Source organism: Erythrolamprus reginae, chromosome 13 (assembly GCF_031021105.1).
Source record: "Erythrolamprus reginae isolate rEryReg1 chromosome 13, rEryReg1.hap1, whole genome shotgun sequence".
NCBI classification, from domain to species: domain Eukaryota; kingdom Metazoa; phylum Chordata; class Lepidosauria; order Squamata; family Dipsadidae; genus Erythrolamprus; species Erythrolamprus reginae.
In genome coordinates this window covers 274426-288570 of record NC_091962.1, presented here as the reverse complement: position 1 = coordinate 288570, position 14145 = coordinate 274426, and the positions used below count along the sequence as shown (strand labels likewise).

Sequence of the window (14145 nt, the reverse complement as noted above, 5' to 3'; positions counted from 1 at the left end):
AGGTGCACAGGCCTCACTGAAGCCTGGGACAGTGAAAAGGCCAAATAGGCAAATCGGAAGTTCAGAAAAATGGACTTCCGGTTTGCCTGTTGTGCTGCTTCTCACACTCCAGAGCCTTCAAGGAAGTTTCTTGAAGCTCTGGATGCGAAAAACAGAACAATGGGCAAACCGGAAGTCCATTTTCCGAACTTGTTTGTCCATTGGGCAGTTTTTTGCATTCTGAAGCTTCCCTGAATCCTCTGGAGCAGTGTTTCCCAACCTTGGCAACTTGAAGATATCTGGACTTCAACTCCCAGAATTCCCCAGCCAGCATTTGCTGGCTGGGGAATTCTGGGAGTTGAAGTGCAATTATCTTCAAGTTGCCAAGATTGGGAAACACTGTTCTGGAGGATGAAACCGTTTTCCTCAAGGCTGAAAATCAGCTGGCCAGCAAGCACATGTGCACTGGAGCTGACACAGGGCAACACCTTGTGTGCCCTCTGATGTGGCTCCGTATGCCACCTGTGGCACACATGCCATAGGTTCGCCCTTACAGTTCTAGGATAAAGCACCTGAAGGTCAGACAAGGGATAATGGATGGAATCTGAACAAGGAGAGATTCAACCTGGAAATAAGGAGAAATTTCCTGACAGTGAAAACAATCAAATAATGGAACAGAAGTTGCCTCTGGAAGTTGTGGGAGCTTCATCCCTGGAGGATTTGAAGAAAAGACTGGACTGACATCTATCAGAAATGGTGTAGGCTCTCCTCCTTGGGTAGAGGGTTGGACTAGATCAGTGTTTCCCAACCTTGGCAACTTGGAGATATTTGGACTTCAACTCCCAGAATCCCCCAGCCAGCGCTGGCTGGGGAATTCTGGGAGTTGAAGTCCAAATATCTTCAAGTTGCCAAGGTTGGGAAACACTGGACTAGATGACCTACAAGGTCTCTTCCAACTCTGTTAATCTGATAACCCCATGATGTAATCCCTGTGAGGTTGCTACTTCTCATTGTTTTAATGGGCCAATTTTCACTAATCCTTCGTTGGAAAGAATTATTATATAATCTCTGGTCTGATGTCCTGGATACATCCAACTACAGGCAGTCCTCGATTTATGACCACCATTCAGCCTAAATGGTGCAGTGGGTAGAGTGCTGTACTGCAGGCCACTAAATCTGACTGCTAGATCTACAGACCAACGGTTCAAAGCTCATCACTGGCTCAAGGTTGACTCAGCCTTCCATCCTTCCGAGGTGGGTAAAATGAGGACCCGGATTATGGAGGCAATATGCTGGCTCTGTTAAAAAGGGCTTTTGCTAACATGTTGTAAGCCGCCCTGAGTCTAAGGCAGTGGCTCTCAACATTTCTAATGCCGCGACCCCTTAATACAGTTCCTCATGTTGTGGTGACCCCCAACCATAAGTCTAGCGCCAATTTTCCTAACAGAGATTTAAGGTGATTGGCAGGAGAGTCAGAAGGACCCCCACTGTAAATGCCTGATTGGTTGGATTGTAAAGATATGTTCCAACATGCCAGAATAGAAGCATTAAGTCCTAACACCATGGGAAATTTGTTTTTTTCCATGGTCTTAGGTGACCCCTGTGAAACGGTCATTCGACCCCCAAAGAGGCCCCGACTCCCAGGTTGAGAACCACTGGTCTAAGGAGAAGGGTGGCATGAATGAATGAATGAATGAATGAATGAATAAACAAACAAACAAATCTCTGCCGCTAAGTCAAACATTTGTTAAGTGAGGGCCCCCCCCATTTTACGAGCTTTCTTTCCACCTGTTGTTAGGTGAATCACTTCTGTTGTTAAGTTAGTCATCCAGTTGTTAAGCGAATCTGGCTTCCCCATTGACTTTGCTTGTCAGGAGAGTCACCTGATCCCGGGAGACATTGTAACTGTCATAAATTGTTGCCAAGCGTCTAAATTTTGATCACATGGCCCTGAGAATGCTGCAAAGGTTGTTAAGAGTGAAAAAGTCATTTCTTTTCATGGACATTGTAACTTTGAATGGTCACTAAATGAACCGCTGTAAGTCGAGGACCAGCTGACCGAATTTTTTTTAAAAAATCTTTTACTACAGTCAAACCACGTTCGTCTCTTCAAATTAAAAAGGCCTTTGAGTCCTCAACCGACATTGCAGAATGGGCCAATACAAGTAAAGTCCTCGGCTTATTTACAGGACCAGGCCCAATTTAAACCAGTTGTTCAACAAATGACGTGGTCATTAAATAAATCATGTGGCCGTTAAGTGAATCTGGGTTCCCCAATTGATTTTTTGCTTGTGGGAAGACAACTGGGAAGGGCGCACACCTGATCATGTGACGGCAAGAGGCTGAAGCCACTGTGAATTTGCCCCAAATTGCCACTGTTTATCTGCAAGGCTGGTGTGACGATTATCACTTTGAACACAAGGTCTGGTCACTTGTTTTCACTGTCATCGTAATTTCGAGTGCTTCCTAAAAAAGTGCTCATAGCCACTCATCTATAAAATGAGAGCAAAACCCCCACTTCCTTCCAGCAAGCAGTGATGACGTTATCTAGTTGGGCGATGAAAGGTCTGCAATTCTAAAGGTGTTCCTCCCCCCCCCCCCAAAAAAAACAGGCAAGTGGACTTTCCTTGAAGATGTTTTGCTTCTCATCCAAGAAGCTCCTTGAGAAAATATAACTTTACTGAAGGAGTAGTAGATGCTTGGAACAAACTTCCAGCAGAGGTGGTAGATAAATCCACAGTAACTGAATTTAAACATGCCTGGGATAAACATAGATCCATCCTAAGATAAAATACAGGAAATGGTATAAGGGCAGACTAGATGGACCATGAGGTCTTTATCGTCGTTAATCTTCTATGTTTCTATGCTGCTGCTTCTTCAGCTTCGATTCAAAACGGTGGAAGCTTCTGGGGTGAGAAGTGAAACATTTTGAAGGAAAGTCCACTTGCCCTTTGGGAACGCATCGTTGAGACAACCAGGGCCTGGATGATGGAGAACCTCCATTGACAGAAACATCTGCAAGAAAACCAACAAGGATCCAACAGTAGTAGTAGTAGTAGTAGTAGTAGTAGTAGTAGTAGTAGTAGTAGTAGTAGTAGTGCTTCTTCTTCTTCTTCTTCTTCTTCTTCTTCTTCTTCTTCTTCTTCTTCTTCTTCTTCTTCTTCTTCTTCTTCTCCTCCTCCTCCTCCTCCTCCTCATCCCTTCTATCACTGATGATATTACCTGGTTGGGTCATGAAACATCTGCAAGAAAACCACCAAGCTCAGGGAGCACTGTAGACCCCATAAATGGCCATAAGTCAAGGACCACGTATGAACCTCCAAAGTGGTCTCCAGATAAGGATATCAAAGGACTTGGCTCCTTTTCTAGGAAGATCTAAATTAGAGCCGTCCAGATAAAATGTGTATACGATTTGCAGCCAAAATCATATATTGAAAATAGTGGAAAATAATGAAAAAATAGATAAGGTCCTGAATGAACACACACACACACCCAAACCTACAGAATCAGGTCAGTGAAAATCTCCCTTTGCACACCTGTGTGACTTTACACCAGTGATGGGAATTCAGCCAATGTTTAATTGAGCATCAACAATGTCTGAGTGACACCGGCCAAATTGAACCGAATACAGCCAAGCATTTTAATAAGGGCCATTTGGAGGGGGTGGGAATCACAGCAGACCACACTCTTTTACGCACTGGTGCATTTTGTAACAAAAACAGAAATGCCCTTCTCACTCTTCTGTGTGTTTCAGCAGAGGGAATTGTCCCTGCTTATGCAAACAGGGCACCCCCACACCAATATTGGAAGGGTGTTCTTCAACCTAGGCGGATTTTAGATGGATGGACTCCAACTCCCAGACTTCCCCAGGCAGCATGGCTGGCTGGGGGAATTCTGGGAATTGGAGTCTACCCATCTTAAAGCTGCCAATCATTTTTGCCACATTTGAAGGCTGGTCCAGAACAAAGCTGGCTGCGGAATTCTGGGAGTTGAAGTCCACAAGGCTTAAAGTTGCTAAGGTGGTCTAGAAGACCTTCAGGATCCCTTTCCTTCCAATCAATAAAGTCTATCATCCTACGATTCTATGACATTCCACCCCTTGCAATATGTTTGCCAATTTGGACTCCTCTGTAGGCAGTCCTCGGCTTACGACGACAACAACAAGTAAATAAGGCCATTACAACTGGTCATAAGTCACTCTTGCCTGCTGATTTCAGCCCAGTTAAGGCAGTTCTCCACTTATGACCACAACTGAGCCCAACATTCTTATCACTAAGTGAGACAGTCATTAAGTGAGTTTTGCCCCATTTTACAACCTTTCTTACCCCCAGTGGTGAAGAGAATCGCTGCAGCTGTTAAGCTGATAACACGGTTGTTAAGTGAATCTGGCTTCCCCATTGACTTTATTTATTTATTTATTGGATTTATATGCCGCCCCTCTCCGAGAATTCTGTTGGTTGGGCGGCCGCAGAAGGGGATCACAGGACCTCGGAACACCACAACTGTCATAAGTACATGCCAGTTGCCAAGCATCTTAATTTCGATCACATGACCCACCCTGGGGAATACTGCAATGGCCATAGGTGTGAAAAAGTCATGTCACTTTTTTCCGTTGCCGTCGTAACTTTGAATGGTCACTAAGTGAAAAGGTTATAAACCACGGAGTATCTGTACTGTTAAGCTGGGCGTATTGGATATACAGGATGCGAGCCTAGCAGGGTATGAAAAAAAAATTCACAAAATTTTGATCCCTTTATCTGCCATCTTGGCTTTATGGACAGCACCCTGCAGAGAAACCTGACGCTGGGAGAGATGGGACTCAGACTCCTTCAGCTAACTGTTAGCTGTCGTTCAGCAGTTCAAATCCCACCACCGGCTCAAGGATGACTTAGCCTTCCATCTTTCAGAGGTGGGTAAAACGAGGACCCAGATTGTTGGGGGCAAAAGGCTGACTTAGTCAACTGCTTAGGGAGGATTGTAAAAGCACTATGAAGCAGTAGATAAGTCTAAATCAGTGATTTTCAACCTTTTTTGAGCCGCGGCACATTTTTTACATTTACAAAACCATGGGGCACATTGAGGGGGGGGGGGCTAAAAAAAGATTGGACAAAAAAATTCTCTTCCTCCCTTTCGCTCTATTTCTCCCTCTTTTCTCTCCCTGCCTCTTTTTCTCTCTCTCCATCCCTCTTTCTCTCTTCCTTCTTTCCTCTTTTTTGCTCTCTTTCTCTCTCCCTCCCTATCTCCCTCTATGTCTTTCCCTCTCCCACCTTCTTTCTCTCTCTCTTGCTTTCTTTCTTTCTCTCTCTTGCCCTCTCTTTCTTTCTTTCTTGTTCTCTTTCTCTCTCTCTCTCTCTCTCTCTCTCTCTTGCTTGCTTTCTTGTTTTCTTTCTTGCTTGTTTGCTTTCTCTTTCTCTCTCTTTCTCTCTCTCTCTCTCTTTCTTTCTTTCTTTCTTTCTCTCTCTTGCTTGCTTTCTTGTTTTCTTTCTTGCTTGTTTGCTTTCTCTTTCTCTCTCTCTCTCTTGCTTTCTTTCTTTCTCTCTCTTGCTTGCTTTCTTGTTTTCTTTCTTGCTTGCTTGCTTTCTCTTTCTCTCTCTTTCTCTCTCTCTTGCTTTCTTTGTTTCTCTCTCTTGCTTTCTTTCTTGTTTTCTTTCTTTCTTGCTTGCTTTCTCTTTCTCTCTCTTTCTCTCTCTCTTGCTTTCTTTGTTTCTCTCTCTTGCTTGCTTTCTTGTTTTCTTTCTTTCTTGCTTGCTTTCTCTTTCTCTCTCTCTCTCTTTCTCTCTCTCTTGCTTTCTTTGTTTCTCTCTCTTGCTTGCTTTCTTGTTTTCTTTCTTGCTTGCTTGCTTTCTCTTTCTCTCTCTTTCTTTCTCTCTCTCTTGTTTTCTTTCTCTGAGCTTCGCGGCACGCCTGACCATGTCTCGCGGCACACTAGTGTGCCACGGCACACTGGTTGAAAAACACTGGTCTAAATGCTATTGCTATTGCTATTTAACACAGACAGAGGGTCCCAGGTTATGAAAGGATGGTTCAAGGGAAGGACTGTGATTCACAGTAAGTCGACCAAAAAAGCCTAAACTGCATTAACAGAGGGATACTAACACCACTGTGTAAAGCCTTAGTAAGACCACGTCTAGAACACTGCATCCAGTTTTGGTCACCACACTATAAAAAAGAAGTTGAGATTCTAGAAAAAGTGTAGAGAAGAGCAACCAGGATGATGAGGGGGACAGGAGATTAAAACATACGAAGAACAGTTGCTGGAACTGGGCCTGGCTAGACTAGAGAAGAGAAGGACCAGGAGGGTTCCAATATCTGAGGGGCTACCACTGAGAGGAGGGGGTCAAGCTATTCTCCAAAGCACCCAAAGGCCAGACAAGGAATAATGGATGGAAACGGAACAAGGAGAGATTCAACCTGGAAATAAGGAGGAATTTCATGATAATGAGAACAATCAACTGATGGAACAGAAGTTGCCTTCAGAAGTTTTTATTTATTTATTGTTAGAGTTGAAAGGGACCATACAGGTCATCAAGTCCAACCCCCTGCCCGAGCAGGAATCCTAAAGCACCCCAGCCAAGTGGCAGTTCAATCTCCTCCTGCCCCTCAGATTACGATCCAAAGGGTCCCCCCCCCCCACTCCCAACACCCTTTTGCTTTGGATGGTTAGGGACTGGATTTAAGTATTTATTGCAATCTAGGAGAGTTTTTTGTTGGTTTGATTGCTATAAGTTTTCTTTTGCACACTATACTGAATCACAGACCCGACTGGGTAGTCCGTCTGTCTTTTCTCTCTCTCTCTCGGTTACCATCTCAATCCATCTCCCTCTCCTACTCTCTTTCTCTCCATATATCCATCTACTTCCATCCATCATTGTCTCTATCTCATCTATCTATCTATCTATCTATCTATCTATCTATCTATCTATCTATCTATCTACATCTATCTAATCGGTCTGTCTATCTATCTATATCTACCTATCTATCTACCTATCTACCTATCTACCTACCTATCTATCTATCTATCTATCTATCTATCTATCTATCTATCTATCTATCTACATCTATCATCTATCTAATCTGTCTGTCTATCTATCTATCTATCTATCTATCTATCTATCTATCTATCTATCTATCTATCTATCTATATCTACCTATCTGTCTGTCTGTCTGTCTGTCTGTCTGTCTATCTATCTATCTATCTATCTATCTATCATCTATCTATCTATCATCTATCTATCTATCTATCTATCTATCTATCTATCTATCTAATCTGTCTGTGTGTCTGTCTGTCTATCTATCATCTATCTATCTATCTATCTATCTATCTATCTATCTATCTATCCATCTAATCTGTCTGTGTGTCTGTCTATTTATCTATCATCTATCTATCTATCTATCTATCTATCTATCTATCTAATCTGTCTGTGTGTGTCTATCTATCTATCTATCTATCTAATCTGTCTGTGTGTCTATCTATCTATCTATCTATCTATCTATCTATCTATCTAATCTGTCTGTGTGTCTGTCTATCTATCATCTATCTATCTATCTATCTATCTATCTATCTATCTATCTATCTATCTATCTATCTATCTAATCTGTCTGTGTGTGTGTCTGTCTATCTATCTATCTATCTATCTATCTATCTATCTATCTATCTAATCTGTCTGTGTGTGTCTATCTATCTATCTATCTATCTATCATCTATCTATCTATCTATCTATCTATCTATCTATCTATCTATCCATCAATCAATCAAATATTTATTGTCACTGCACAACATATGTACAATGAGATTGGTTGAGCTCCCTCAGTGTACCCCCCTACCAACACGATACAGCTCACAGTGAAGACAGAAAATCCCTAACCCAATAACACATATTAAGTCAATCCTATTGCACCAGTATGGCCCTGTTACATGTTACGCAAGCCCTGCAAGTCCACTATACTATGTAGTTATACATATAGTCTCTCTCTCTCTCCCTGTCTCCTCCTCATCTATCTATCCAATTTATTTAATTATTTTATTATATAGAATACAAAGTGAAAAAAACTAGAAACAGAAAAGGGGGTGTGAAAAAGAGGGGTGGGAGAAGAAGAAAAAACAAGGTATTGACTTCTGGTTCTTCTTAGCATAGTATGAGATAAAAACATTCCAACTTCAACCTTTTTCTTTTTATCCATTAACATATAACTAGCCGTTTCTATGACAATAATCAACAAAGCCAAAGTCAACTGTTTCATTGTTTTTCCATCACAAGCACAAATTCCAGAAATGATACCCAAAATATTTTTTCCCACTTTGAATAAAATAATCAATCTTCTTTGCTATGGAAATAGCATGCATTTCTATTTGCACCTAGTCAACTTTGGGAACTTGTTATTAACAAGATTCATTGCATTCTTTCAAATTATTTGACCTAATTGGGGGGGGGGGAGAACCTCCCCCCCTTTTTTAAAGTGCTAAACTTTTAAAAAATATTTTAAAATCATCTTTTAAAGCATCTTTTTCTCTGACTTCTTGACATACAAGCTGTAAACTTCAGTATTACATTTAGATCCTTCCCTCCAAGCTACCCTTATAATTCCCCCCCCCCCGAAATATTATCATCTATATCTATCATCTTTATTATTTATTTATTAGATTTGTATGCCGTCCCTCTCCGAAGACTCAGAGCTGCTCACAACATCTTACTCTCTCTCTCTTTTTAAAAAAATACTTTATTGGTTTTTCAAATTTTTAAAGAAAAAAAATCACAATAAATCTTTGAGAAGTTCTATATCATTGTATGTACATTGATTTTATAAATTCCTGCAGTATTTACAGTATTTACAATATTCTACATTTTTGTTTCATTTTTTCATTTTTTCAAAACACGATAAGTTTTCTATCATCAATCTATTGATACCAATTTCCCATATATCATAATTTGGGTTGTTTTCTCCTCTTAATTCAATAGTAACTTTATCCATTTCTGCGCAATCATCTTAGTCTGCCCCTTTATCTGTCTAGCAATCTGTCTGACTGTATGTTTCTCTCTCACATCTCTCTCTCTCTAACATCTATCTTCTCTCTCTATCATCTATCTATATATCTATTATCTATCTATCATCTTCTCTATAAGTCTGTCTGTCTGTCTGTCTATCATCTATCTTCTCTCTCTTTCTCCCCCAATTATATCTATCTAACTTGCTGTCTATCTGTCTCAAAGGGACATTTGACAAACACTGCTAAATGTTGAAAAATTTTGCTTGTGTCTTAACAAGCATCCTGAATTTTTACTTAGCAACTAACTTTTGATCCCTGTCTTTCTCATCTTAGGTAAACATAGATATGCAGCAAGCCAACAATCTCGGGAATTTTGACTTAGGAACAGCCTCTGGTTTGTTAATTGGCCCAGCTGGACCGCATACCTCTAACAACCAGGATGGCAAGGCACAGGCTAGCCTTGATGTATATACATCCTTGCTTGTTTGCGAACCAAAAGCTAAGACTCATTAACCTGGGGGGGGGGGAAAGAGAATTTATATAGACCACTCCTGGCTTGTTTATTTTTTACTGCAGTAGAATTAAAAGAAAAGCTACTGCTAAGATGGTACATGTGAGGACCAGCCGATACTTAAGGTGGTAAACAAGGAGCAGGGAAATCTCAATTGAAGTCCCTTTTTAGCCATGAGTTCGGGACAGTTTACCTTGCAGGACGATTGAAAACAAAGCAGGAAAAGATTTGGACAATGCCCTGAGCTCTTTGAGCCTAGAAACTGTGCAGAATAAAATTGCTTTCTCAAAGCGGCATATAAATTTAATTGATACTGATGATTAGATCAGGGGTATCCAATCTTAAACCTTGTGGACTTCAGCGTTGCTGGCTGGGGAATTCTGGGAGTTGTGGTCCACAGGCCTTAAAGTGGCCAAGGTTGGACACCCCTGGATTAAATAATATGGCCTCAGTTTCCTTTTTGGTGTCTGCTCAGCCTCACAGTGTAGAAGCCGTAATTGTCACCAGGTAGCTACGACATAGAACCAAACCACAGATCCCCCCCAAAGAGAACTGTGGAAATAAGAAGAGTCAACCCATGCAGGCTTAACTCAGGCTTGGTTCTTCGACTGCACCACATTGTGGTTTGTTTGTGGGAACCCGGAAACTACGGTTTGCAAACCTCAGCTTCCAGCTCAGGGTGATTCATCGTCCCAACGAATTGTGGTTTCTTTAGCAAACACGTTTAAAATCTTCTTTACACCTTTCCCTAGATCAGTGATGGCAAACCTTTTTTGGTTCGTGTGCCAAAATTTATTTATTTATTTGGACTTACCTGCCGCCCAATTCTAATAGGGTTCTGGGTGGCTTACAAGTCGTAAGAATAAATTCCCACAATGTAATAGATAAGAGCAATAAATGCAAAAGCAGCATAAAATATGTTCTACCCCTAAAAGGCCATACATGCACTCGCTCTATGAGGGGTAGGTGTGGGTGTGCTAGCATTTGTGCATGAGCCCATACCTCTTCCCTCCCTCCCTCCCATGCATGAGGACTCCACGCACGCTGCCCCCCCCCTGCACATGCGCACAGGTCTGTTTGCCAAATGGGCAAACCGGAAGTTCAAGAAAACGCACTTCCGGTTTGCCCATTGTGCTGTTTTTTGCACACCGGGGCTTCAGAAAGCTTCCCTGAACCCTCCTGAGGGCTAAAAAAACACAGTGCAAACTGGAAAGTATTATTATTATTATTATTATTATTATTATTATTATTATTATTATTATTAATTAGACGTATGCCACCCTTCTCCAAAGACACCGGGCGGCTCACAGGGTACAATACAAAAATAATGTGTATAAAAATCTAATTTATTAAAACTATAAGCTAAGATCCCACTATGTTTAAAACAGTCAGTCACAACCAGACATCACATTTAATAGTGGGGAGGGGGGCATGATCTAGCTGACCCATGCCTGGTGACATAAGTGAGTCTTAAGACTCTTGCGAAAGGCGAGACTCTTGCGAAAGGCGAGGAGGGTGGGGGCAGTGCGAATCTCGGGAGGGAGCTGACTCCAGAGGGTCGGGGCCGCCACAGAGAAGGCTCTTCCCCTAGGCCCCGCAAGACAACATCGTCTGGTCGATGGGACCTGGAAAAGGCCAACTCTGTGAGACCTAATCAGCTGCTGGGATATGTGTGGCAGAAGTCAGTCCCGTAAATAATGCATTTTTCCAAACCTCCGGTTTGTCCACTGTGGGATTTTTGGCAATGTCTCGCATGCCCTCCAATATGGCTCCATAGGTTCATAGGTTCCATAGGTTCGCCATCACGAGTTTAGAATATATGGACTTCAATTTCCAGAATTCCCCATTATTGTGCTTTAAAATACATGGACTTCTAGAATTCCCCAGTCGTGCTTTAAGATATATGGACTTTAACTGTCCCGAATTACCTATTCAGTATGCTTCTAGATTCATGGACCTCAGCTCCCAGAATTCCCTACTCAGCATGCTTCTAGATTCATGGACTTCAACTCCCAGAATTCCCTAGTAGTCATGCTTTAAGACATTTAGATTTCACAACTCCAAGAATATGGCTGACTGGGGAATTCTGGGAGTTGGAGTCCACCCATCCTGAAGCTGCAAAAATCGAATAAGACTGTTCTAGAAGACACAAGTCTACATAAAACATATTGAGATCTTTCATTTTTTAAAATTTCCCTCCTAGATACGGGAGGTTCAACACCCTTTCACAACTCCAGTAGGATAGAAAGACCTCAAACTGGCCAGTGAAATGGGATAAGAGCTCCTGCTTGAGCACACCTCCACAAGTATGAGATTTCCCTTCCTACGAAATGACAATCCTTGGGTTGTGGAAATACAGGCAAAGAAAGTCAGTGTAGAGAGATGAGGATTAGGACAATGTGGTTTTGGATAGCCAGGACTGAGCATCTGAGCATTGTGCCTTTATCATTGTTTTTTTTCAAACTCAGCTCCTTTATGAGGAGTGGACTTCAACTCCCAGAATTCCTGGCTGGGGAATTCTGGGAGTTGAAGTCCATTCCTCTTAAAGGGGCCAAGTTTGAAAAACGGTGCTGCCTTACCAGCTTCTTATTTTTCAGCACTGGTAAAAGATTCACCAAGCAGCTTATTTTGCAGCTCTCAAGCCCCAGTGGCAATGAATTCCACAGTGATCTCAACTTTTCCCAGCACTCCTTCATTGGGAGGAGGAAAAGAAAAGCCCTCCACAGATACAGGACATAAATAATTTTCCTTTGCTCCAAGAGAGGAGAAAGTGTCAGTTCCTGAAAAAAGGCAACAGGTAGAAGGCTTGAAGGAGATCCAGAGGGAGGGAGGGAGGGAGGCGCCCAAAGAAGCTACTCCTGCTGGGAAAGATTGAGGAGGCTGGATGGATCCCTTGACTCCGGGTTGATGGCACCCAGGAGAGTTCCTTTGCCCATGTCTACCCCCCAGAATTCAGCTAGTGGTGGTGGTGGGGAGATTTGAGGGAAACCTTGCAAGAATTGGGGTGAAACCAGGTGAAGGAAAGAAGGAGGGAGGGAGGGAGGGAGGGAGGGAGGGAGGAAGTCATGTGCAGAGATAGGCAGCAAGAGTGTGAAGATAGATTAGATAGATAGATAGATAGATAGATAGATAGATAGATAGATAGATAGTTTTGCAGAGAAGAAAGAAAGAGAAAGAAAGTCATTTGCAGAACGGGCAGCAAGAGAGAGGAGAGAGAGAGAAAGAAAGGGAGGGAGAGAGCGAGAAAGAAAAAAGTGAGAAAGTCATTTACAGAGATGGGCAGCAAGAGAGAGAGAAGAAAGAAAGAGAAAGAAAGAGAGCAGAAGAAAGAGAAAGAAAGTGAGAAAGAAAGTCATTTGCAGAAATGGCAGCAAGAGAGAAAGAAGAGAGAAAGAGAAAAAGAAAGAGAAAAAGAAAGAAAGAGAGAAAGTCATTTGCAGAGATGGGGAGTGAGAAAGGGAAGGAAGGAAGGAAGGAAGGAAGGATCTCTTCCAACGAAGACCCCTCCCCCCTTGGGGCTGACTTCCTTCCCGCAAAAGCGGGGTGGGCTAAACTAGGGAGACCCCCACCCCAGAGTTCTCTCGACCTTCCACCGAACCCGTTAAGTAACCAGATTCAGCTGACCTCCAAGGCTCGCGCCCGAGAAGGCTCGTGGGCTGGAGGGTCGGCAGCACTCTGCACGTGCCCAGAAGCCGCCTCCCCTCCCTCCCCCCCGGGACTCACCCCACTCCAGGAACTGCTGGACGTTGCGCTCCCGGCGCAGAGGCGGCGCACTGCATTCCTGGTGGAGGCAGAGCAGGAGGTCGAGCAGCCCCTCCAGCCCCGCCGCCGCCCCCTCGCCGCCAAGCAGAGCCCGCAGCCCGCCCAGCCGCCGCTCCACCGGGCTGCCCATGGTGGCTGCCGGAGGAGGAGGAGGACGCGGGCGCCGGGCCGGATCCTCTGCGGAGCCCCAGAATGGGAGCAGCAGTTCCAGCCCGGCCGCCCCGCCCCGGTGCTCGGGGGTTGGGCGCAACCCGACACTGGGCTAGGTAGAGAGGAGGGCGCGCCGCCCGGACTCCAGCGCCCATCCTCCGCAGCGCCTCCTTCTGCCCGCCCGCCCCGGGACCCTCGGCTGAAGCGGGCGTCCGGTTGCAACTCCGCGCTTTTGCAAGCTCTGTAAAGGAGCCGCTCCGCTCGGGCCTTCTTCGGAGGGGGATCCCCCGCTCCTCCCCTCCGCCGCTAAATAGGAATCAAGCCGATCCTCGTTCTCTTTTTTTTTAATGTTTTTTTATTGAATTACGTGCATTTAAAAAAAAGACAAACCAACATTGAACCAAACAAAACGTGGGGTTGGATTAGATCAGTGATGGGCAACCTTTTGAGCTTGGTGTGTCAAAATTCGCCAAAAAACTGAGCATAACTCGGGTGGTGTGTCACCTTGAGAAAAAACCATAATTTTGTGATATTTATAGTTTAAATAACAAATATGCATAATTATTTAACTTACCTACTTAGTGACTTCTTCGTTAATCTGTCAGTTGGTTTCTTTTGTTGGTCTTGCTGTTATTTAACTTGTGTGGGGTGCCATGAACTAAGATAAGTGAGGGGGAGGGGGAATTCTTCCAGTGATGGCGAACCTGTGGCAGTCCAGCTGGACTGCTACAGGTTCGCCATCACTGATTTAGTGACA

The 14145-nt window shown here is 43.5% G+C and overlaps 1 protein-coding gene across 1 annotated transcript in view; it reads right to left on the bottom strand.

The window, feature by feature from the left end:
- CDC42BPG (CDC42 binding protein kinase gamma) overlaps positions 1 to 13462 on the bottom strand; it is a 118777-nt gene extending 105315 nt beyond the window's left edge. Inside the window, exon 1 of the mRNA XM_070766526.1 lies at positions 13200 to 13462. Coding sequence (XP_070622627.1) covers positions 13200 to 13368 — 169 coding nt within the window. The 5' untranslated portion in view covers positions 13369 to 13462. The remainder of the gene's footprint in view (positions 1 to 13199) is intronic.
- Between the last annotated feature and the right edge of the window lie 683 nt (positions 13463 to 14145).